This window comes from Mugil cephalus, chromosome 17, assembly GCF_022458985.1.
Source record: "Mugil cephalus isolate CIBA_MC_2020 chromosome 17, CIBA_Mcephalus_1.1, whole genome shotgun sequence".
NCBI lineage: Eukaryota > Metazoa > Chordata > Actinopteri > Mugiliformes > Mugilidae > Mugil > Mugil cephalus.
This window is the reverse complement of record NC_061786.1, coordinates 8,853,911-8,878,250: the sequence shown is the minus strand read 5'-3', so window position 1 is coordinate 8,878,250 and position 24,340 is coordinate 8,853,911. Positions and strand designations below refer to the sequence as shown.

The following is a 24,340-nucleotide window of genomic DNA, read 5'->3' as shown; positions in this document are numbered from 1 at the left end:
ATGAAAGTAAAAACAGGAACTGTGCTGTGATGTATTCAGTGATATATTCAACAGCAAAGACATCACTCCAGTGCAGTTCCGAGTGCTGGAGGGAGAAGAAAGTTTGTCGTGAGCTAAAGAGGAAAAGTAGCTACATTTTTCTGTAAGTGCTGCTCAACAAACAAATTTTAACTCCAAAAAAAAAGAATTGCTTGAAGAAAGGAAAAAATGACGTCTATGTACAGCAGCCTTCATGACAACTACGTTTCAAACAAAGGGGTAGGACTATGTCAAACATGAACTATTTCCTCTTGTCTGGGGCACGTTGTTCTGACTCAACAATGTTTTTGTGCCAAACGTGTCGTTAGAGGTCGACCAGCTGTGTAACGTTAGCCGTGATTTTGGGCTGTCTCACCGTGCTGGGGATTTTGCTTGCCATCGCTGTGTTGGAGAGACCGCCAGAACCAAAGAAGCATGAGACGCTTCCACAGGCCACTAATGACGGCAATTACACTACGGACCAGTGCAGGTAATAATACTGTATATAGAAGTATTAGTATCAGCTGAATTCACAGTTTGCTTTCAATACCTGCTAAGGTTTAAAACTGTCACGGTTCTTTTTTATCTTTGTATAAATCTATTGTACAGTGACTTTAAATCTATTTTATGTCCCAATGTAAAGCACTTTGGCTTCCCCTGGGGTTTTTTAATGTGCTGTATAAATAAAGTTGATTGATTGATTGATTGACTGATACTTTTATATTAATGTTAATTTTTGCCGTGAATGAAATTAAGCCTCTACTCTGGTTCTATTTCCTGCTTAACCCCTTATAACCTGTTCATTTAAATATCAAAGATTAAAGTCTTGTGTTACCCCCAGTATGTCCCTCGTGGAGAGCATTCCTCAATTCATGAAATTTGACGCCAATACAACCCTTGGGATTCCACTGGAGCAGGTCTGGAAACACCTCATCTCCCTGGCAACCGAACAGGTGGACGTGGTCTCCTTTTACTGGACGTTAACTGGGGAAGACATCAACGTTAACTCTTCCTCTGATGCGCCTGTGAGTTACCAAATGAAGGAGGAGTGATGATGTTGTCGCGACAGCAGTCGTCTGGGTCTTTGTGATACTTAATAAAGGCGGCCTGTCCTCGGCAGGGGAGGGAGATCCTGAGAGAACTGGGAGAGCTGCCCTCCAGGAACGTATCTGTCCGGTTGGTGACCAGCGTCCCCTCCATCAGGACAAACTCAACTGATTTGAAGGTCTTAAAAGAAAAAGGTGTGGGGGTGACTCGCATGTTCACGTATGCCCTGTTCCCACCTGGTGATAGGTTATGGCCAATCTTACATTTCTGGTTCGATGTGTTCATTTCCATTCTCTGGTCGTCTGCAGGAGTTCAGGTGAGGCAGGTGGATTTTGGCCGGCTGGCGGCAGGCGTCCTCCACAGCAAGTTCTGGGTCGTTGATAAAAGACATGTGTTAATTGGAAGTGCCAACATGGACTGGAGGTCTATAAACGAGGTGAGACAGTGAATTGTACGACCATGAGTGCTGATTTTCGACCTCAAAACGCTGGTTAATTATGCCCTGGTCGACTCCCTGTAGGTGAAGGAGCTGGGAGTGGTGGTGTACAACTGTTCCAGTCTAGCGAAGGACCTCAATAAGATCTTCCTGTCCTACTGGGTGATGGGACAACCCAACAGCACCCTGCCGAAGCCCTGGCCTGCACAGTACGACACGGCCTTCAACCAACACCACCCCCTGCTGGTGAAGGAGGATAACGTCTCCAGCCATCTGTACATCACAGTGAGATCCTCCACTTTCAGTTCCTCTTTACAGGATACTTATAAATTGATGAAAAGGAAAGACATGGTTTTATCAGCTTACAAATCAAACTGAATCCTCGTCGGTTTGTGTTTGTCCTCAGGGTTCTCCACCGTCCTTCTGTCCTCCATCGAGGACTCTGGACCTGGAGGCTATTCTCTCCATCATCGCAGAGGCTCAGCACTTTGTTGACATAGCCGTGATGGAGTACTTCCCCACCACGCGCTTTGACAAGCCTAACAAGTGAGCGGAAACTGACATCTTTTTTTTATATTTTTGAAACTTCCTCTTCACGTTGGACGCTTTGATTGAACTGAACAGGTACTGGCCGGTCTTAGACGACGCCATCAGGACGGCCGCATTCGAGAAGAAGGTCAGGATCCGGATGCTGATCAGCTGCGGGCGGGACTCTGATCCGGCCATGCTGCCCTTTCTTCAGTCTCTGGCCTCAATGGATTATCCCCGCCACCATATCAGCATCCAAATAGTAAATGAATGCGTCAGCCAGATAATCTTCAACACTAAACTGCCTTTATATTTATTATGTTTGTCATTCATATTTTTCCAATTCAGAAACTGTACATTGTTCCCGTGGGAAACCAGTCGGATATTCCATACAGCAGAGTCAACCACAACAAATTCATGGTGACTGATAAAGTAGCCTACGTTGGTGAGCGACGCAGTCTATATTTAAAGTGACAAAAAACTCGAGTCATCCTATTTCCGTGCGTCAGCGTTAGAGTTAATCACTGACCAGATAACGCTGTTTGCCCACGCAGGTACCTCCAACTGGTCGGGGGACTACTTTGAGACCACAGCTGGAGTGGGTCTGGTGATCTCCCAGCGTGCTCCCCACTCTGTGTGGAAGACCGAGGCCCTGCAGAGCCAGCTCAAGGCCGTCTTCGACCGAGACTGGAACTCAGAGTTTGCCGTCTTCCTCCACGATCTGGGGCACCACGCGGACTGTGCTCTATCCAAGAGCAACTGGACTGACTGACATTATACCGGCTGTATCATGCATCGTTGTTTGATTTTATAAATACGCTTCTAAATACATGAAATGTTTATTAAATGAACAGTGTTATAGAGACATAGTGTACGCAGTGTTCAACAGGTTTTTGAATACACGATGACTGAATACTGAATATATAAAGAAGAATGATTAAATGTTCAATAAATGTGTATGTACTTTATAATAAGCTTTTGGATCTTTTCCCATTTTTGAATCATGGTTAACATAATTTGATGCTGTAACAATATATCAACAAACATTTGGATTGCTAATATGGGATTCCCAAATTAGTCACTTGTCGTCACCGCATGGATGGACGTGTCCTTTGCCACTGCTGTGTGTTGTTGGGTACTGAAATCCCACCGGACTGCGGTAATGGCTCCACCAGAGCCTGCGAGAGCTCCGTGGGCTCATTAGTGACACTGACTAAGACAGCATTGTAAAACCAGACACTAATGCCCGGGTTTAAGCGTGGCTCCCATCAATTAGGACAGACGCGAGGGCTTAGAAATCCACCAGCGTCATCCACCTGAACAACCGGCTGCACCTGAACAACCCCTGTCGCAGTCTCGCTAATCACGGCAGCCACGTCTGGTTAGAATCACATCCGCAGGTCCAAGAATAAAACAGTAGCTGCAGATGGTGTGTCTTATTTCGACATTGTATTTAAACAAAAGTCTGAATCACAAGGTTTATCTGTGATAACAGAGGCGCTGCATTGTTTTAATGTGGGGACCATGTGCTGCTGATGCTCTTTTTTTATGACGACTTAATCAAAATGAAGTCCATTAAAAATACTTGCTGTACCAAATAAAAAAAAAGAAAAAAAAATTCTTGTTGTATCACATGTATACTTTACATCTGTAACAACTGCAATCGGGCACACTACAGTTATAGTTGCAATTGAACTGAGTGCCATTGTATGCTATCATTACATTAAGAAAAACTATAAACTACTACAAAACTCCGTCTCCAGGAATGCTACAGGAAATCTTTCCTGCCTCAAGTCTTCTGCCTCTTCAACTCCTCTTCTGTATGTGACAGATGACGCTTTATTTTTGCACTTTTGCACGTGGTTGTTTGGTCATTGGTTGTAAATCAATTTCATTTCAAGACAATTTCTTTTTTTGTATTCCCCTAATTTATAATTCTTGTAAATGTTGTGTAAATAGTATATTGTGTGTGTTTTATTGTTTTTTTTTTTTTTTTTTTTTTTTTTTTTATACATTATGTTTGGTGTCGACTGGCTGTACATTGCTGATGCAGCAGGGAAATTTCATACATCTATCTGTGTCTGACCGAGGGGCCGTCTTCGTGTTGTCCCCCTCCCTGACTGTAGGTGGCGCTGTGAGGGCAGCGCAGACCCCGCCGCGAGGGCGGTGGGCGGGGCTTCGGCTAGTGTAGTACGTGTGCTTCCCAGCGGTTAGCATTAGCATAGCTTGCGGCGAGTGAGCTGACGCTACAGCTGAAAAGAAGAGAGGACCATGGTGCTGCTTGAAAATGACTCGGTAAGAAGAAAAAAATACTCTCATAACTACGCAGTGTGTTGTCGCTGTTAATAATTACCGGAGAATTTGACACTGTCCGCTTTAGTGTACCAACAGTTAGCTTGACGATAGCCTCCACGACTGGCCAAGATAGTCACTAGCCTGCTGATGCTAACGCTGAAGCTAGCACTGGATTAGAGCCGAGTTAGGAGCCGTGTAACGTGTTCAGCAGTTTGATTTTCTGGTATAATAAGAAGCATTTACAGCCTCTTTCCTGCTTAATGGTTGAGATAGCTCTTATTGTGGTCAAACTATGACTGTTGGCACCCTGTTGCGTATTTTCCCAACATTGAACAAACCAGCAGAGTTAAGTAAACACGCCTTTGGTTTCATTCACTAATTTGAATAACAGTCATGCGAAATTTAGGTTAGCCAGCAGATTAGAATCACTTGGCTAGACTGTACTGGTTTAAATTGTGCTGTGCTGTACTATCTTTCGATTTTATTTTATTTTTCTCAATTGTACATCTGTACCTACACACACACACACACACACACACTCAGCCTCCTCAATCTCAGTCTACAATAAAACCTTCTAATGTTCATAAAGATTTATTGCATGGCTGTTTTGTTTAGCTCTAATTCGACCAGGTTTCGCTACCTAACTGGCAGTTTATTGCGTTAACTCTTTGTTTGTGCTGAAATCCAACTCAGCACACAACATTCACAGCCCCTCTCCCATGTTAGGATTTGAGACGTTCAACTTTGATCACTAAAATATTAACGTTATTCTCTCCGTTGTCCAGTTCCTCACAGAGCTCACGCGGCTCTTCCAGAAGTGCAGAACATCGGGCAGTGTTGTCATCACGCTAAAGAAATGTAAGTAGGATCCTCTCAGACGCAGCAAAGACGCGTAATTTAAAAGAGGATGTGGAGCTGTGGATTTCCCCTTTTTCATTATCAAAAGAGCTTTAATGGGATGTGTTTTTATTTTTCCCAGATGACGGCAGAACCAAACCTGTGCCGAGAAAGGGCCACACAGAGTCGTTCGAGCCTGCAGATAACAAATGTCTCATCAGAGCGTCTGATGGAAAGAAGAAAATTAGCACAGTGGTGAGCTGACTGAGTTTATCATGTTAATGGATTCACGACCCTTTTCTGTTAATGTTTATCCACAAGTCCTTGTTTCTTACCATTTCAGGTCAGCACCAAAGAAGTAATCAAGTTTCAGATGGTAGGTAGATTTGTGTTTTCACGCAGTTGTCCTGGGTCATTAAATGCAGCTTCTCTCGATCAGCTCGTCTTCTTGCTTTCTCACTATCTTTGATCAGCCATTTGTAACACTTAAAACTCCTCTTTACAGGCCTACTCCAACCTCCTCAGAGCTCACATGGATGGACTTAAGAAGAAAGATAAGAAAAGCAAAAGCAAGAAGACCAAAGCCACTCAATGAGCAACAGACTCTTTAAAGATAGCCTTGGGAACCTGAACTGGCCTGTACAATCTGAGGGAATGGGAGAGGACTCCATCTGATCTGCAGCCCTGGTCGGCTTTCTCCCCATTCGTTCAAGGCCTCAGGATCACCGCTCATCCACCTGGTGACTGCTTTGATATCACGCCATTGTTTGCATGGTAACGTCTCATCCCTGGCTGCCCGGTGCCATCTGTGATTTGGAACAGAAAACCTGAGGATTTCTCATGCAGTTCAAAGCGAAACCAACTTTATTGAACATCCACTATTTCTGCTCCGGATTGAGGTTCGCAACAGCGCCGTTGCCTCTGGAGCCAAATCCACCGAGCACGATGAATAACAGCCTCTCTTTCCATTTATTCGTTAAGAGCCCCTATTTATGTTCTTTTAGAAGGCCATTTCATTTACAAATATAAGATTTTTTTTTCTTGAATGGGATTTGAAATTTCAGAACACGGATCAGATTTATTCACGTGAAATTTCACTGTATTTGAGTATAAAATATTGTTTAACGTTTTTTTTATTGTATCTTTTGAAATACAGTTATTTCCCCCTTTATTTTTTACATACCAACACCAATCTGTTCCAGTGGCTGTCTTAAATTGTTAATCAACAGTGAAATATACTGTATAGCTTCAGTTAACGTGGTCAATTCAAGATTTCTGAATGAGTTCAAGTGATAGCACAAAAAAAACTGTAGATTTACTGAAAGGCATGTTTAAGTTATGAATACAGAGACAAAGGATTGGCTGCCACACTAATCTTGTCATTTCCGTTTACTTCGCGAGTACAAGGCAGGTTTAACCACGGTCAGAATATGTTGTCGACTTCATGTATCATCTCTTGTCCTCGTGGAGGAGGACTACAGCAGAATTTAAGTTCAGAAATAAAGTGCTTCGTTAAAAGTCACCGCATGTTTTTGTCCATTTCTGATAAAGTAGCAAATTATGACTGAACGAGAGCAATGTAGAAAACAAAGACAGTAAATATACACTATATACATGTGTGCATTTGTGTGCCGGAGTGGTAAGAACAGTCTGTTGTTGCAGAGAGAAGCGGCGTCTCATAGCGCGGTGTTCCTCTTGTCTGGTCTTTCCTTCGGGGAGGCTGCTAGGTGGCGCTGTCGGGTGCTCTCCTCCTGATATCCCTGCTTCATGAGGCTGGTCACATACAGAAACATAGCCTGGATCACAAAGAATACACCGGGTCAGGATTCCCACAGGTGGACACTCACTCTTTCATCCAAGCATTGAAGTGTGTGAACTGTAAAGGAATTATTCTTTTGTATCCAGACAGCACTATTCTATTGTTTCCATCCCATGAGAAAGACGATGTAAAAACAAAAACAAAGGTCAATTATTTGAAAAAGCCCGTAAGACGTCAAATTGTTGAGTATTTTTCAGTTTATTAGATTTCAAGATTAGATTCCAGTCGATAGTTTTTCATAACTTCTATTTATGTGAGAAAAGATGAAGGCAAAGTTTAATGTTGATGTGATCTTTTTTTAGCCGCCAGAGGGCACTAGAAGCCACATGCGCATAAATTAAACCTTAAATTGAATTGTTTTAATTAATGGATGTCCTGATTGGAGGTTGAAACCTTGTTGTTTTTGTCTGTATTTGTCCTCCAATATGATGTTTCCTCCTCAAAAAGGATTTGCACTCTAACACAAATTAAGATCCATGCATCTTTTCTGAATGGATACCGCGCAGCATTATTAAGTGTCTGTGTATTAATAACACGAGGGCTCCCGGAGTGACTTAACACGATGTGACAGAGCCATGTTCCATTTTCTCAGCATGCGCGCGTACGGTTCAGGGTTCAGTGAGATGTAAACTTTCACAGCAGTCAGGCTGATGTCGCACTCGTTTCCATCTTGACACGTTACACGGAGAATTAATGAGATGTGTGCCGGACGCGAACCATCCCTGCAGCTATTAAGATTATTTTACAAAGCCCCCTTCCCAAGAATGCCTGGCTGTAAATGCCTCCGAGTCACATGCACACAGAAAGAGACGCGCACACACACGTCCTACCTTCCATGCCTCCTCCAGCTCCGCCGTCCACTTCTCCTTCAGGATAGGCTGCACGGCGCAGATGAACTCTGCTCCGACGTACTGCGAGATGACAATGTGTATCTTTGTAATTACTTACAAGAGCACGCGTGTTAGCATTCAGCTGAGACATTAGAGGTCTTAGAATGACTGTAAGTCAAACAAAGGGCTGCGCTCCTCTATAAACAAAGCAGCACTGTTGGGATCACCAGGCTCTTACGCTGTAGTACTTGGGTGGTGCGTTGTAGTGATAATGGCTTTTGCCCAGCTCCAGAGCCAGGGCCTCCAGCCTCTCCAGCTGGTCCAGTCTAGCCACACTTTTCTCTATGAAAGACATCACCCTGAAAGAGATTGAAATGCCCAGGATGAAACACTGGATTCATCACAACACAGCATTAGGCGACCGTGAACTGATGCCCTTCTGTGTTGAAAGTTGGTGACATTGGTATTCTCACAAGCACTGTTTCCCATTTGGCCTTATCACTGGATTAAAGAACACGCTCACGCTGGTGCGCATAAGGCCAAACTCCCTTCTGCACCTCCAGGTCCTCCGGCGGTAATTGGCTGCCGTGGCTCCCGAGTGTAGAGGACCACGGAGAGAAGCATGGTGCACCCTGGGAAACGGCGCACAAGTGCCCGTGATGGATGCAACACGCCCTGTCTGCAGCGGCGTCCTGATTATACGACCACCTGAGGTGCTCCACTCTGCCATTTATCTCATGGTTACACCGCAATATGTGCAGCGCAGCTTTTATCATCTAATGCTGTTCCGGTGAAATTAAAGAAAATCGAATTACCATAAATAACCAGATGGGTTGATAATATATATATTTTTTGGTTGATACTTCATTTGCCATGAAAATACTAAAGAAAAAAAACACACACACAACAAAAAGCAACAAAAACAAAACAAGAATGAATCAGTAGCGTCAAATCAAAATATTGCCTTCAGCTGTATGCACATTACTCGGTGGCATAGATATTAAAACCACGTGACTGAGCCCCGCTATTGCACGTGTTGATTTACTTCCTGAAACACAGACGTCTGTCTGACTGATCTGTCTGTCTCGCATAAGCCGTCCTGGAGAAATTAATACATAAATAATTAAAAATATATAATATAATATCCTATATAATAATAAAGCTACGAGCAGGTTCTTTTGGGGCTGAAAGAACAAACAATGATGGAGGCCGCTGCACGAGAACAGGAAATAAACTAAATGTGTGATAATTTGTGACTGAAAAAGCCTACTCAAATAATAATAAATAAATAAATGTCCCTATTATCAACATAACATATACGGTAAAATGACACCAGTCGTGTTTATAAAGAGATTGTTTTCCATAACAGCCGGGTTCACTGTCACAGTGACAGCGGCAGAGAGTGATGGCTATGCTTTGACCTCAGCGTGCTACATGTCGATATGCTCCGCTGCCCTGCGTATGACACGCGCTGCTATGCTTTCACCGGCTGCGTCGCTCGCGGTGTTCACGCGCCGATGTGTTGTGATGTGTGCAGCATGTCCAACTGACCGCAGGCCGTGCGCCCTGAGCTCCCGGCTGGTGCGCAGCCTCTCCAGGTCCTCCACGTCTCGGAACAGGAAGAAGACGTCCTTGCACTCGGGATGGGTCTCAAACAACCTGTTACCAAGGCGACAAGAAAACAAGCAGCCATCCATGAGCATCCCCTGAAGCGGCCTGTCAATCCAAAAATCAAAACGCACCAAAACAAATGTTTTTTGTTTTTTCCCCCCCTACCAACTAAGATCACACAACCCCAAGAGTTTCAGCATGAACACACACACACACACACACACACACACACACACACACACACACACACACACTACTGTAATCCCGCAGGGCTGATGATGGTGAATGTGCACACTTCAACGATCAGAGGCTTCCCTCTCATCCTTCATCCATCCCACTCTCTGAATAGAGATCTGATTGTGCCCTTTCCTGATCTTTCTCCGATTCTTCTTATAGCCGCTGCCTTCCGCCTCGAGTTTTCACAACCGGCAGCTGCAATCAGTAACAGGGCAGTGGGAGATCGGGGGAGTTTGTTAGGCAGCCGGTCCATACCCTCATTTCACAGCCGCAGCTGCGACGCGCCACCCCCGCGTAGTCAGATCCGGGACGGGGCCTCGTTTTTACCATTTACCCTCAATCAAATTTCCCCAACCCGGAGAGTTTAAACGCGCTGCCACCCAATCAGACACGCCTTCAGCACCCAGCTGAGCTACCTGTCATTTGCGATGGTGCACGGTTGATTCTGGATGTCGGTCGTGTTGCGCCGCACACTGAGATGCTTAATTATTCAGCACGGAGTCTGTGGAGGGCAAATGATAATGATTGGCATCAAAGCTAAGAGAAATGTCGCTGGCTGTCGGATGTTAGCCCAAATGAAAGCTGGAGTGGTGCCTGGAGTCGTTTACGTCCACGATGGATCCTTGCCCCAACCGTGACCCTTCTTTAAAAGTCCTTCCATTTTCCATCTGCACTCTTCCTCCACTCATTTATTCAGCGTTTCCCTTTTAATTCGCCACTCATCTCTTTGCACGACGCACAATCCAATTCAGCCAATGGGAGGGTAATAACTCGACACTAATGTGCCCTCACCGTCAATAGAATAAAACAGACACTTGTTTCAGATAACCTTAGTAACTGACAAACATGTGTGAGCAACGCAAAAAAAACCCTATTAGAATAAATTAACATACTCTCACACTAATTCAATTCATGTTTTGAGTCCCGTCCTGCACTCATGCGTCCATGCAGGCCTGGAGAGCAGAGGAGGAAGAGACGAGCTATAAGTGGCGTCTCTGTTCCACGGCCATGCTTTTTTCATTGGATGCAATTATCAGCTGATTCGGTTACAATAACAATCCCTCATTTCGCCCTACATTTATTAGCCAATAATCAGGGGCGATTCCTAAGTTCGATCCCAGGAAACATCTGTGCGGAACAGAGAGGGCGGCAAATGTCAACAGGTAGCCATCCGAGGGCCCGATCATTAATATTTAAATATCATTTAGAAAAATTGTGGCAGTTCGAGCTCACTTGAACTGCTTACGGTTTTTTATTTTCCAGAAGCTCCGAGCAAGAGGATTAAAACCCGTAACACAAAGGCCGTAGTGGGTCCCCATGAATAAATGCATTAGATGTCTAGAACATGCGCCCCTTGATGGACAAGACAGATGAATAGGGGTGCCGGGAAGGGGTGCTGGAGAAGTGATGGCCTCACTGATGGCTCTGCGGCCTTTGACGGGCACACGATGATAATGCAGAGGGAGAGTCTATAGAAATACAATATATCGACGTGGTCGCCGGGCTCCGTCAAAAGGAAAAGAGAGCGAGAGCGGGGCGCTTTTTAAGTGCACTAAAACGCACTTTACCGTGGCCGCTGCACACGTTTCTACAGCGGTTTAGGCAGAACTCAATGAGTCCGTGTTTTACGACCCAAAGAAAGCGTCACACGTGGGAAGTGTGCTCATGATGTATGCATTTGGAAGCACTGTGATTAAACGAATAAGCTGAATGTCTGCACGGTGCAAGGGGGTTCTTTTTATTTATTTATTTGTGTATGTGTGTGCGTCTTATTTGCCCGAGAGAAGCTATAACGGGATTGAAGTGACTGTGAAATGTTCTCCCCGCTGATGAGAGAAAACTGCTCCGATTCCACAGCTGTCAACGCGCCATCAGCACGCAGAGAGAGAGAGCTTGTTATTTTCTTCCACTTTGTCTGAACGCGAGTGCAAGCATGCGTGACATATGCAGACACTGTGGCACCCTAAACGGCTCGAATGGGGTTTTAATTGGCGTCGTTTTGTTTTATTTTAAAATTATGCCTCTTGCCGGGGAGTGAGGGGCTGAACTTGAAACTCAGAGAAGAAAAACGGCGATTCTCATCTGCTGCTTCACTGTAACGATTACAATGAGGAGGTAGAACCCCGGGGTCACCGCTGTAACCCTGACCCACAATAAGCCCCATGTATTTCCAGCCTAACGCGCCAAGTCAAACCCTTGGGCATCTGGCCATAGCGTCCATCAGCCTTTATCACCATATTCCTTCATTTGTTTTATTTCCATGCCAACTGCCAAAGGGCCAAAGATGCTTTCCCGGACGCTGGTTATCACCATAATTGATAAAACGAGTTTCCCCTGATGACTGATGGCTCTAATTGCACCGTACCACAGCAGACCCTGAGCTCTGAGTTATACTGTAATGAGGTTTAGATGTGATGTGAAGTGATAAGAAAGGGGAGGAGGAGGAGGAGGATTCCGGCCCGAGCTTTCGCTGAAGAGCTGCGGGTCAGAAGGCAGAGCAGACGCGGTGCAGGTGTGTTGGATTTGTGCAGAAAGGTCAGGGCGCCATGTCACCACTACAGGCCCTGTACAGATCCTCTTTGCCTTTGGCCCCGGTGCAGATGACTCACTGATGGCATCGTTTGTCTTTTAAACACACTTGATACAGAAAACCTGTGGGAAACTGAGATTTATTTTACACCCCGGGTGTCTTTGGGCGCCAGATATGCAGCATTTCTTTTTTTAAATGTATCTTCCATGCGTTATTAAAGGATCTTCCATCAAACCTTAAATTTATCCTATTACTAGATTTACAGAAGCTTTTACCTCCCTGCGAGTCCACACAATCAATACTGATTTACGTCCTGAGTTTGCTCAAAGGCAAAAAACAAGGGGCAACATGTAAAAACCAAATCCTTAAGATCTCACCTGACAAACATAATAATCCCAACTTTGGCTATGTCGTCCCGGATAACTTTCCACGAGTCCTTGATCATCTGGATCTGGTCCTGGTTGAGACGCACAGCGGCACCAGCATCCTCTGCGTTCCTGTCTGCAAAGTCCGTCTTCGCTGCTAGACCTGATATTGCGCAGCCCATTCTTCCTCTAAAGAAAACGAGACGGTGATGGTTTTGTTGTTGTTGTTTGTTCGTATCGATCCGAGATGAATGAAGTGACAATTAAAAGAAAAGAAAAAAAGAAATGTTAAACACTTTTGTGCCAGATTATATCTGCTGCCGCTGCTGCTGGAGGTGGTGGTGGTGGCGGCATCTGGTTCGAGTGCGCGTCTTTCTCTCCGCTCCTGCGGTAGGTACCACGCGTCAAGTCAGCCAGCAGACGGATGTTAGTGCTGCTCGTCGAGAATAAAAAAAAGCCTCGATGAGCGCGTGTAAGAAGGAGAGGCAATACAGCTTTTACGGTGAAGGGGAAAAAAATGAGCGACTTCCGGTGTTTATTTCTGACTTGACACAGCTTTCAGGCGCAAGGATGGTTCAGAGAGACGGCGCACCGGCTCCACGAGGGCGCACTGTAAGTAACCTGAGGAACATTTATGGCCGGGCTGTGCTGTCATTTTAAATAAAATACAGCAATGACCAATATATAAAGACGCTCACATACGCCCAACGTCGAATAATAATGCACAGCCACCGCAGCCTGGATGCTTTTAATATGCTAAACACACTGATTACTCCTGTCTTTACCTCCACATTGATCTCATTATTATATGCAAACATATTTGGTATTGTATGTGCAGGATACATACACATATATGTGCATGTATCCTGCAGAAATGATCGGTAAAGGCCTTGAAGTATCAAGCCAATAAAATGGTAGGGTTTAGAACTTTTAAAAAGGGTCTCCGGGAACCTATAAATAAAATGTTTATTTCTTCATGTTTCTCTAGATAAGTGGATGTGCTGCGTCTCGTTGTTTCAGAATAAACGTTTTATCAACCAAACACATTCCTAGTGCACTTTATGTACACTACGCAGCAATAAAACCTGCTCCACTTTCCTTTCTGTTTCACTTGATGTAAATAACACTCTCTTAGGGCCCACTTCAACCACAGCTCAAATGGATTCGGAGTGGTATATAGAGTTACCAAGCTTTAACAAAGAGGGGACCTGTGGAAACTTACCATTTCTGTTTTTATTAAAAACATGGGAAACTGAAACAACGCATTGCCTGGAATGGAAAAGTAAAAAGGGCTTGTTATTTGTCAAATATTTACATGAGGCCAATATTTCCCAACTATACAGTTTCATAAATAATGTTCCAAGAAAATATACAGCGCACTGAGGAAAAATAAAGCTCCAGTGATGTGTAGTAACACTCTGACAAGCAGCTACAGTAAAATGTGGAAGCGAATGACTGCTGTGACCACACGCATTACGAGGCGACCATCTTTGGTGTAGGGACAGAGACTTCAACTCCATTTCTTTTTCCCCTGAAAGTCTCAGCTGGCAGTTTACATGGTTAATGATAATAGTGCTGTAGTAACAACAGTCACAAGCACCAACAGTGGGTGGAAACCTAATAATCATTAAAACAATGAAGAAGAAAAATCCTTTTCTGTATGATACAGAGACTATATACACGTTTTTACCTTAGTATTGTGCAGTCAAATGCCCAGTGTACTGTATAAATATTGCAATACACTTTTTAAGAGACAACATATGTTCCCCGCCCCGTGGTTTAACCAGTAACATCCCTTTAATATTAGACTGGTGCCAACATCACAATTCAGTGCCCCCTAAACTGAAAACATTGTGCAGACAAGAGGATCCATTCTTTTGAGAGATAAACAGTTCACCTAGCTGACAGAAAATGTTTTAAAACGCACATACACATAAATCACGTGTTCACGAGCTTATTGTTAAGCTCTGGAACTTTTCCCGTAGGTTTTTCACAAGGTGACTTTCTGAGTTCTTCCCTGAAGCCGGTGCACTGTCTGCATTGTCTACGCACTCCTGGAGGAGGTTGACCCCGTCTTGGAGTTTGTCGGCAGCAGCGCAGGTCCTCACAGGTTCCTGAAGGTTTTGTACTTCGTGGAGGGGCAGAGATCCCAGCATGTGGTCCAAAGAGCTCCACCTGCACAGCAGGGGATGCGTCCGAGGCTGCGTGTGGTGCTGGGGACTGTCCTCTACCACGGGACACTCCGTGTTTAAAGATTCAGACCGTTTCCTGGGACAGTCTGTCGGTGCTTTATGAAGGTCTAAGGAGCTGTTGTACTTGTGGGAGCAGCCATTACACCTGTTGGTACTGCACTCCAGCATCCCGTTTGGGGCCGTGCAGCTCCGGGTTACTTTCGGGTGGGAGGTCTCTGTGTATTTGGAGCGCAACTCCTGGACGTGGGGCCAGTGGAAGGTCTCTGACGGTGGGTTTTGTGGGGAGGTAACAGCGCTGTGGGAGCTGGCTCCAGAGGTGGGAGTCTCGACAAGACTTGGAGAACAGACTTCAGGGATGACTGCCTGATCACAAGCATTCCAGGGCAACCTCAGGTTGGGTATACCTGCGTACATACACAAAACATACAAAGAAAGCTTTTCAGTTTTCTATGTTCATAAGTCAAACTGGTAGGTTACGGCAAAAGAAAGCATTGTGGCTGTCATTTGCGTCCCATTTACCCCTTTTCCTCAACTGCATCTTCTCCTCGTGGGCACCAGGCATATTCTTGAAGCCCTCTTGACCGGCCATGTCTCGGTTCCTCTGCCAGATTAAGGGCCTGTTATTTTTGATGCGCTGGCTGTACTGGCGAGCCAGCTGGAACACCTTGTTTTTCATCTTTCCCATGTCTTGTAGGATCTGGTCCTCATCCATGCTCGTTCGGAAGCTGATGATTTTAGGTTGCTGGTTATGGTTGACATTGCTGTTGTCTTGAAACATGGAGGTCTTAGATGGCTTTGTTTCCTGACCTGATCCACCCTCCACTGTTGGGGAAGACGCAGAAAGTGACGTCGTGGAGGAGCTCTCAGAGGCAGTTCTTACGTGAGAATCTGACAGAATCTGAGGTGGTTGCTCATCATTTTTACAATACAAAGTGTCTGAGTTCATATCCTGGGCAGCTTCTAATCTTGAGTCATTAACTTTCTCTTGTGCAGTCTGAACGACTTCCCCACTCTCCTCCTCAATTTCCATGTCTTGCCAAACCTTGAGCATGTCCGACGAGGGCCGGAACTCCTCTTCTGACATAGAACAATCTGTGACACTGACAGATCTAGCTTTGGTCCCAACAGATCTCCGTGGTTCCGTTCTTTGACAGGTTTCAGTGTTTCGACTCTTTTCTAATCCTGGAAGGTCAAATACAGACCAAGAAGTAGGCCTGTTGGGAGAGAGGCCTTTCCTGTGGACTTGGGCGACCTTGTCCTGGGGAGTACTGTTGAGCTGTCGACTCAGCTGCCTGACCAGACCCGCTGGAATGTAGGACAGACTCTCCCTGCGCTTGATGCTGAAGTTAGCATCGTCGTGCTCAGCGTGCTCGTAGTACTGTCTGATTTTGTGGATGAGGAGGCGATCTTGTTTGGAAAGAGTGGATCTGCGTTCACCTTCAACGAGAGTGTCCAGCACAGGGTCATGCACAAGAACTGAAGCCTCCGAGACTCCCTGTGGTTCCGCAGAAGAGTCAACAGACATTTGGGTTTGTTTCTCCAAGTCCATGCAGGCTGAAGGGCTTTGAAAAGTATCATTATCTACTGATGGTGAGGGGCAGGCCAGGGAACCCAGGTCCTCTGAAACCAGACTACTCCTTCTGGATAGGCTGCTGATGTAGTGCTCAGCTATCACACTCGCCTGGTCCAACACAGAGGAGGGTAGGATGCTTTTATCATCTGAAAGCACCTCCTCTTCCTCTTCCGAGAGCTCAACATTCGTCAGTACACTCGTCTCGCCCACTTGAAGACTGGAGGAATCACTTCCTCCTTCCTCTTCTTCACCAGTCTCTCTAGAGCTATCTTGAGCTTCTGGGGTCTCAGCTTCTAGGTCAGGTGAAGTCTCAGGAGACCCTGGGCATCGGGGGTAATCCACCTCCAGCTGATTGCTCGTCTCCGTTTGAGACACACAGTCTAGAGGACACAGCTCCTGCACACTGACCTGAAACATGAGAAGAGTGTTTGCAAAATGGGATGTAATGAGTGTAAGACACATTCTAACAGCGAGCGCTCTCCATTCCACATTAGCTTAATCGTCCTTTTCAAAGTCATCCAGACGGTTAAATCTAAAGCAGCCACAGTTTATGCTGCATGCGTTTCATCTTATTAGGCCCACTTGAGCATCATTACAGTGTCTTATTTCTATGTACGGTATCTAAGTGTGGTAAACACTGATGCCATTTGCTGCTTTGTTGTTAATGCCTCTTCACTGAGCCATTTTCATTACCCTTGGCGAGTTGAATCTTGCAATGTGGCCCTACCAGTGTTCATATTGCTGATGCCACCCTACTCTGCCGTTAATCTAAATTTGTTTCCAGGTGTCGCCCGCTCTTTTGAAATACCTGCATTTGTGAAAATTGCAGCTTGGAGCTGTGCGGTGGAGATAAGGTGAGAATAACAAGTTACACTCTACTCTCAGATGCAGAAATGTCTTAAAGTTGCCGATTCCAAGGACTGAGACCTACCGCCTTTCTCGGTGGGAGTGAGCGCTGACCAAAGGACGACAGAACGTGCGTGGTATTCTAATATTCAGGGGGGAAAATATACAGCAGGCACTAATATAGCTGCAGGCACGATTTAAATAGGCCTCAGAGAAATGCTCACGGCAAAGAGCAGCTATTAGGCAGGAAACTTACTTAAAGTCTAATGGAGTATTGAATCAGCTCGCTCTCATTCACAGAGAAACTAGAGCAAATACACTGAAAGAGTCACATTCAAAATATACAATGAGCTAGAAAATAGGCTCCGCAATGACCACGTGAATAGATAGGCATTCTTTAATAGAGTGAATAAACATCACGCGGCCTCAGAGACACCAGTGGAATAATACTGAATGCATGTGTGTATAAGCACCATACTAAGCTTTATAAAGTACCTGAATGCTGGGAGCTTCGTTCATAACAGCATCCCCACATATTTCTGCCTGCGTGCAAGACTGTGTCTCCTGCCCGGGCGTTGTGTTCATTTCAGCAGTATCTCTGTTCTGATCATCCTAAAAGGAAAAAACAGCATTAAACGAATTAATTAAAATCCTCCAGAGAGATAATTCCATGAGGAATAAAGCAGAACAATTTGTCACAGCAGGCAAACATCTGCTTAATGTTCAAAGTTTCTAATTTCACGTTATCCCTGAAAACTCCACTGTGAAATTCTAATCTTCCTACTGAGATGATGTGTATTCATTCATTAGGAAACAATACGGCTGCAACAATTAACCTTAACAAAGACTTCCTGATTATGAAAATAATTCAGAGGGGAAATATGATTAGGAAATATGATTATCAAAGAGCAAAGCTCTCACTATTATACTAATTATTTAATTAGATGGCTACGTTTACCTTTGTAGTCAACCAACATTTACCAGAGCACATTGAGACACTGGTTCTAATGCAAATGGCCTCAACAGCATGGCCTTCAACATCAATCATATCCCAACACACAATTATGAACAGTACATTGTAACAACACAAGGAAGGAAATCAGTAATGTGCATGCACAGTGGGATCATTTCAACTCCAAAGCAAAACAATCCTTGCGAACACATGCAATGTGTGGAATGACTCGAAAGTTTCACCCATATACTCAATCTCAGAGAACATCGGTCCATGCACTTCAGAAACAACAATTTGACCTTTTAACGTGGACAGTGCAAATGGTGTTAGTTGCGATTCGGTGTATGAAAAAAAAAAAACGGATGGGAGGGATGAGAGCAAGCGTGGGAGAAAGTGAGAGTATCGGTGATGCCGGCGAAATGGAGCAGGAAATGGGAAACCTGTGGGTGGCAGAACCCCTCACCGTTGTGAAGTGAGTAGAAAGCAAAGCCCTGGCTCTATAGTGCCAGCAGGAGATGGCTGCCAGCACTGAGCTGGCAAAGTCGGCTACCTGGTCGTCTCCCATCAGTATATCTTCCTTGCAACTCTTCCCCTCCACCTCCTCCTCCTCTTCCTCCTCCTCTGCCTTCTCCTGCTCCAGCCCCCCCTCACTGGGTGAAGAGCCCAGTTTCGGGTCGCTGTCAGGAGGATTTAGCTGCTCCAGAGAGTCCCCTCTGGAAATAAGATCCTCCACACATGGCATCTCAGCCTCGGGTTCGCCTACACTGGAGGTCAGCGTACTGACACTAGTGGCTGGCTGAAGGGAGCACCTATCCCCCAGCAGTGCACCCTCACTGTCTGCATGCTGTAGCGTGAAGTCATAGACATGTGGTTGGTTACTACAAGGTCAGTGCTAGAGCCATGTTGTGATTGCGCGGCTGTAAATGGGATGAAGTCATCATAAAGCAGCTTTAGCTTTGGGTGAGATATGACTTTGCAGGGCATGGGAAGTCCAAGTATGTTCTGTGGAGATTAGCGTTTCTCATTTTTAGTTGAGGTCCTTTTTTCAATTAGAGTTGGAATTCTGAACTGCTGAGTCAAACGTGCACAAGCCATATCTCAACACAACCTGGTGTCCTACAGTAAGTAAACAGCGTGGCAACAACAGACTGAACAGGCTTATCAATACCTGATGAGAGACTACATTTGGATTTCGGACGCTTACCTTCAAGACGGCTGCGTGGAGAACGAAGATAAACAGGAGGAGGAAGACAGATAAAAAAAACAAATGAGAATGTCAATAACGAGCATGCTCAAGTCAAATATTATGTGACAAAATAACCTGAACACCACATGCATCTTCTACAATTATGGTTGGGACACGATCTCTGCCTACACAAACAAGGACTGAGTGAGGCAGTTGTTAGTCTGGGCCAGACTTAAGGGAGGCCTTGTGATTAGATAAATACCGATAAAAAACATCTTGTTCTCAGGGGCTCAAACTGGACATGATGCAATTAGCCAGGATGTGATGACCTACTCCTTCACCCAAATGAGAAGGCTGACATGAAAATTGCTTCTTCATTACATTGGTTCAAAAATTGATCTGGACCAAGAGCAAAGGAGAACTTTCTCTTTCGCGGCGGCCAATTAGAATCATTGAAAACAGGAAGCAGCGTAGATCTGAGGGCAGGGCTGAATTTGACTATTAAAAAGAGCTTGTGTATGACAAAGCCTTCGACCAGCGTGGCATACAATTAACTTCATTGCGGGCGAGGTGGAGTGGGAGCGAGTGTGTGTGTGTCTTTTGATCTGTTTTCCAGGTGTCTTTGAAGGGGAACAAAGCAGAAGTTCAATGGAGACGTGACCGGCTCTTATCCACCGCAAAATAACCTTGGTAGGGGGTCGGGGAGGAGGGGGGACACTGTGGGGGCCACTGGACAGCAGCCAACAGAATGTGGATCGAACCGAGCCCCTGTTCAAATCCTACCCAACATCCGGTCAAATCAACAAAAAACAAACCATGTACCAACCTTTTGTGCTCCTTATGATTTGTTTTGCTGGCTCTGAAAAGAGAGAAATTAGAAATTTACAACTGAGTAGACATGCAGAGGACAATGTTACAAAAATAAAAAGATGCACAGGCCTACTTTACCTGATCTCCTCCTCCCATTTCTTCCTCCAACGTGGAAGTCGTCGGCCTGGCAGGTCTCTGCTTTCTTCAGTCTTTCCGGACTATACTGATACTTCCCTGGATCTGAGCAGCAGATGGATACATCATTACACTCAGCGCTGCAATTAAAAAAAACTATTTTCTCTTCACACATGGATGGGTTACAGGCGACGCCTTCATGGCAAATTAAGCAACATTCCATATTGAACACGGAAAACAAAGCAACTCTTATCATCTGCGAGCGGCATCTTCGGTTGCTGTGGCAACGACTGAACGGGTCTGTCTGTGACACTTACAGTTTGAATTGTCCATGACGCCGTCTTTTGCCTTTAAAGAGAGAAACAGACAGAGTGAGTTTTAAAGAAAAAGGTGCAAGAGAAAGGAACCCTGTTTGAGGGATGATGATGTTTACCCTCTGTGGCACGATGGTGTTGTGGTTCTCAAGGATGAGCCTCTTAATTTGATGAGCCCAGAGACGCTTCTCCTCCACGGACTTGGCCTGGAACAACAAGCCCAGCTCATTTAGGAAGAGCCATCCACATTAATAGAGACAAACCAGGTACAAACATCCAGATGGGATAGAGGAGAACGAGGTCACGGGAGAAGATCCATCAGTAAGCATTTGCATTTTTAGAAGCATATGTAAATATACAGCGGGCTCCTAAATACCACTCATAAACAAACCTCTACTTTGTTTTTGTTTTGAAGAAGAAGGTATGTCATTACAAGTATTCATATTAGAGTGAAATGCAGAATCTAAGAAGAATGTACAGGAATTTTAATGGACGCAGCACAGAATCCACAAATTAGTTCAGAACGAGAGATCGAATGGTTTTCAACGTTGTTCCCGTTTAGAGATTCTTGTGATTTCAGGAATGTTCAGCTTGCACAGTCTTCAAGTGTTTATATAAATATTCAGCTGTGTTGTGGTCATGTGACTGTGAATGAGAGCTCTAATTCGCCTTCATGCCTTTGGTCTCACTGCTGCCATATGAACCCTCTTCCACAAAGATGCAAAGGGTGCGGCAGGTCCTTGAAGAATGGAGTGCTACTCGGTCAGTTCGGTGTCAGGGCTTTAATTCCAGAGCAGTAAAACTTCCTCAGCCTCGAATGCTGTCACAGCTTGGATTTTTCAATAAACACGACTTTTTTTTTTATTTTTTTATATCCCACTGTGAAATACTGGTATGTAACAGCCCACCCAGACCACAGTGTTGGGTCTTCTGACTGGTGTCCCTCATCACATTTGGACTCGAGTGATCCACATACTGTTTCAGAGCTCCGCTCACTGGACCTTTAGAGAACTTCAGTCTGTCCGCTGCTTATTAGTAAGCTACGTTCTGCCAGAAACATGAGGCACAGCTTATATTAGAAACAGGAGAACGGTGGCTGCGTGTTGATCCAATTGATCAAGGCCCTTGAACAAATCCATGAGTCGAGTGTCATCTGAATGCAGCTTCAAAGGAAGTACATCGCTACGGGAGACAATCACTCTTATGCAAAGGAGTCTTTTCATTTGATTGCTGACCTAAAAGAACCTGAAATATTTCTTCTGTCTTTACACAGTTGTGTGTTTATAGATTATTTCCAAGTTTACATAAAAATACGAAAGACAAAGATTTATATTATTAAAATATGTACAGATCAGTGACTGGTGATATAACTGGGTCAGACTGAAATGCAGTATATTCTGTGGGGTGTAATTGTGCTGCAGGTTGTGAAAGGTTAACAGTTAACCGGTGTAGCCACGCGTACCTGCACCGTATGGGGTTGCTTAGGATGCTTGAAATGGATAACACTGAAGAGCAGGGGATCCTTGGCGCTGTCAAGTAGCATTAAGGTGGAGCACTGCGAGGACAAAGAATGTAGGGATGAAAAGAAACACTAAAAGTGTGGGTTATTTGCTACATTTTTTAAAAAATTATTAAACCACTAATCAACAGAAATAAAGTGAATGCACATACTGAGATATGGATCTTGTAGACATAGTGTTCCCCTCTTTTCTTGGTAATGAGGAGCATCTTCTCGAAGAGGAAGAGTGTGCGGGTGTTCTTCGCCCTCAGCACATGAAAAGTGCCCTCTAGCACCAGCTCTCCATAGGTGGTCAGGTCAGGGCCCTTCCAGTTGATCAGCAGAGACTGGATCTCCTACAGATGCACATGAAAGCATATAGCCTGAGACACACACCCTCAGCCATGTTCTTTAAAGAAAATGCCAGCCTGGTGTCACTTTCAATTTGTACATCTTATACAACACCTATAAATGCTAAACCAAGGAAATGCATAGCTTTAAAATTAAAGTAGACGTGAGAAAAACATTCAGGTCAATACAAACTTGGAGCTTTAAAATACACATAGTCCATGTGAAAGAAATTAGGCACGTCACAATCAGTTGTTTACAATTATTTGAAAATAATCTTATCAATTAGCCTTTTAAATCGGTTGAATGAAACTAAGGAATTTCATATATTCGTGTTGCTACATGGTTTTCTGTCGGTTGGGGTTTGATTGCTTTATTAGTCACTGGACAGGCGCGTAGCCCAGAGCCACATTTGGGAGGGGTAGAGTCTAGTTTCAAGTCTCTACAGCCTTCTGTTCACGAGCTATTTGCTTTTGTCCAATGTGGACAAAGCCTTATTTACTCTAACCCCTAACCCTATCTCTAACCCTAACCCTGGGATGCTTAGGTTAGGGTTAGCGTCATCTTAACCGCATTATTCTGCCTTGGTTCAATAGCACCCGAGGGGGAAGCTAGTGCCCCCATCTGGTTATCTCACAGTGCTTCACTTGAATTTGTTTGTACGACATTTAATCATCACCTAATATTTCATGATTGTGGAAACACTGCAAGAGACTGAAGTCGCAGCGGCCTTCTGTTTCCAATAACTCTACACAACAGACATACAACGCAAGATCAGTGAGTAACAGAGCTGCTCATCTTTTCTAACCCTCCCTTGCCAACTGTGCGCTGTACAACATTTGCGCAAAAGTGCTTTGCATGTGTTTGCAGTGCTGCCTGACCTGCACTCTGACGGCATGTTCATGTTTCCTCTTCATGTCGTTGATGTACCAGGCCACTCCTGTCATAGTGTCTATGGCCTCCTGAATGACCTCATAGCCTTCCTCGTCTGGGTCAAAGTGCTTTGCAATTTCCTTTGAAAACAGGTCAAGAACATTTAGGTCGATTAGGTCGTCTTGGTCCATCTCTGTGTGATGTTTCTTCTATTCTATATACGTTTCAGCATTCAGGCATTTTAGAAATAATTACAAAACCAAAAATGACTCTTTGGTTAAACCGTTCACCACTTGCAAATTAACAACAGAATCATCAATATATCAAGCTAGAACACTGAAATAAAAAGTTGTATCCTTGACGACATTTTGTACCTGAAGGAGCAGGTGATACTTCAGGATCCTCTGGACTGGTTTTAGCAGGTAGGAGCCCAAAGGGAGGGACCGCTTTAGACTAGCCTGACGATCCATGAAGAACTTGGCTAAAGTTTTACTTCGCATGCAGTCGGTTAGTGACGCCACTGAGCTGGAAGGGAGACATTTCTGAGCTCATTTCTGCGTGCTACAGCTTGCTTTTAAGATGTTTATTTTTTAAAAAGGAACATCTTGCTGTTACTTCCTGTTACTTACTTGGGATAGTTGGTGCAATACTGGGTGTAGATTTCAAAATCTTCACTCTGGGGAAACACAAATCAGACAATAGATCGTGAGTGTGTATTTCCTTAGCAACCAATATTGCTGTAAATAAACACGTAAGAGACGGTTTGGCTCACCTTATTTACAAAGCACTGAGCGATAGCCACTGGGTCGTTCTCACACATGTCCAAGCACTGCAGTAGTTCACTGAAATGCAGAACACAACATGAACATGGAAGAAATAGCAAACAACGGCGCTCAGTGAATCAATCCTAATAATCTTTCCTCCGTTTTGACTGACATTTGATCTTACATGCAGTCGACAGTAGAGGGAGCCATAGACTTTTAAACAGGGGCCTTTGAGGAGGATTAGACTGAGAACGCATGCGGCCCATGGTCCCATCAGAAAACACAATGTGCGAAAT

General features: G+C 44.6%; 4 protein-coding genes across 7 annotated transcripts in view; 2 read left to right on the top strand and 2 right to left on the bottom strand.

Annotated features, from left to right (window-relative positions):
• Positions 1-61: 61 nt before the first annotated feature.
• Positions 62-3,003, top strand: LOC125023758 (5'-3' exonuclease PLD4). The gene is made up of 10 exons (XM_047611263.1): positions 62-258; positions 348-508; positions 860-1,043; positions 1,139-1,259; positions 1,374-1,501; positions 1,586-1,786; positions 1,908-2,047; positions 2,126-2,291; positions 2,378-2,474; positions 2,584-3,003. Exons 1-10 carry the CDS (start codon positions 208-210, stop codon positions 2,799-2,801), a joined length of 1,467 nt encoding a protein of 488 aa, XP_047467219.1. The 5' UTR covers positions 62-207; the 3' UTR covers positions 2,802-3,003.
• Positions 3,004-4,172: 1,169 nt separating this feature from the next.
• srp14 (signal recognition particle 14) lies at positions 4,173-6,683 on the top strand. The gene is made up of 5 exons (XM_047610539.1): positions 4,173-4,324; positions 5,110-5,182; positions 5,304-5,416; positions 5,505-5,537; positions 5,667-6,683. Exons 1-5 carry the CDS (start codon positions 4,301-4,303, stop codon positions 5,754-5,756), a joined length of 333 nt encoding a protein of 110 aa, XP_047466495.1. The 5' UTR covers positions 4,173-4,300; the 3' UTR covers positions 5,757-6,683.
• Positions 6,203-13,716, bottom strand: xgb (x globin). The gene is made up of 5 exons (XM_047610538.1): positions 12,566-13,716; positions 9,362-9,469; positions 8,049-8,169; positions 7,811-7,891; positions 6,203-6,957 (listed from the first exon to the last, which is right to left on the bottom strand). Exons 1-5 carry the CDS (start codon positions 12,733-12,735, stop codon positions 6,838-6,840), a joined length of 600 nt encoding a protein of 199 aa, XP_047466494.1. The 5' UTR covers positions 12,736-13,716; the 3' UTR covers positions 6,203-6,837.
• Positions 13,717-13,766: 50 nt separating this feature from the next.
• LOC125023333 (pleckstrin homology domain-containing family G member 3) overlaps positions 13,767-24,340 on the bottom strand; it is a 30,658-nt gene continuing 20,084 nt past the window's right edge. For 2 of the 4 annotated variants that reach the window (XM_047610536.1, XM_047610534.1), the window contains exons 5-19: positions 24,053-24,122; positions 23,910-23,956; positions 23,655-23,805; positions 23,289-23,420; positions 22,233-22,415; positions 22,024-22,116; positions 20,681-20,767; positions 20,565-20,595; positions 20,251-20,352; positions 20,129-20,161; positions 19,321-19,331; positions 18,580-18,960; positions 17,660-17,776; positions 15,265-16,726; positions 13,767-15,149 (exon numbers count right to left, since the gene is read on the bottom strand). In XM_047610536.1, the coding sequence (XP_047466492.1) occupies positions 14,500-15,149; positions 15,265-16,726; positions 17,660-17,776; positions 18,580-18,960; positions 19,321-19,331; positions 20,129-20,161; positions 20,251-20,352; positions 20,565-20,595; positions 20,681-20,767; positions 22,024-22,116; positions 22,233-22,415; positions 23,289-23,420; positions 23,655-23,805; positions 23,910-23,956; positions 24,053-24,122 (3,550 nt within the window). In that variant the 3' untranslated portion in view covers positions 13,767-14,499. The remainder of the gene's footprint in view (positions 15,150-15,264; positions 16,727-17,659; positions 17,777-18,579; positions 18,961-19,320; positions 19,332-20,128; positions 20,162-20,250; positions 20,353-20,564; positions 20,596-20,680; positions 20,768-22,023; positions 22,117-22,232; positions 22,416-23,288; positions 23,421-23,654; positions 23,806-23,909; positions 23,957-24,052; positions 24,123-24,340) is intronic. The other 2 variants (XM_047610535.1, XM_047610537.1) reach the window with 2 other exon arrangements.

Excerpts from the sequence above, each read along its gene's own strand:
- LOC125023758 (XM_047611263.1), top strand. The coding sequence starts at position 208 with ATGACGTCTATGTACAGCAGCCTTCATGACAACTACGTTTCAAACAAA. Across the intron at positions 1,044-1,138 it reads ACTCTTCCTCTGATGCGCCT|GGGAGGGAGATCCTGAGAGA; the intron begins GTGAGTTACCAA and ends TGTCCTCGGCAG. Across the intron at positions 1,787-1,907 it reads CCAGCCATCTGTACATCACA|GGTTCTCCACCGTCCTTCTG; the intron begins GTGAGATCCTCC and ends GTTTGTCCTCAG.
- srp14 (XM_047610539.1), top strand. The coding sequence starts at position 4,301 with ATGGTGCTGCTTGAAAATGACTCG. Across the intron at positions 4,325-5,109 it reads TGCTGCTTGAAAATGACTCG|TTCCTCACAGAGCTCACGCG; the intron begins GTAAGAAGAAAA and ends TCCGTTGTCCAG. Across the intron at positions 5,538-5,666 it reads AAGTAATCAAGTTTCAGATG|GCCTACTCCAACCTCCTCAG; the intron begins GTAGGTAGATTT and ends TCCTCTTTACAG.
- xgb (XM_047610538.1), bottom strand. The coding sequence starts at position 12,735 with ATGGGCTGCGCAATATCAGGTCTAGCAGCGAAGACGGACTTTGCAGAC. Across the intron at positions 8,170-9,361 it reads CTCAGGGCGCACGGCCTGCG|GGTGATGTCTTTCATAGAGA; the intron begins GTCAGTTGGACA and ends AATCTCTTTCAG. Across the intron at positions 6,958-7,810 it reads AGCTGGAGGAGGCATGGAAG|GCTATGTTTCTGTATGTGAC; the intron begins GTAGGACGTGTG and ends TTTGTGATCCAG.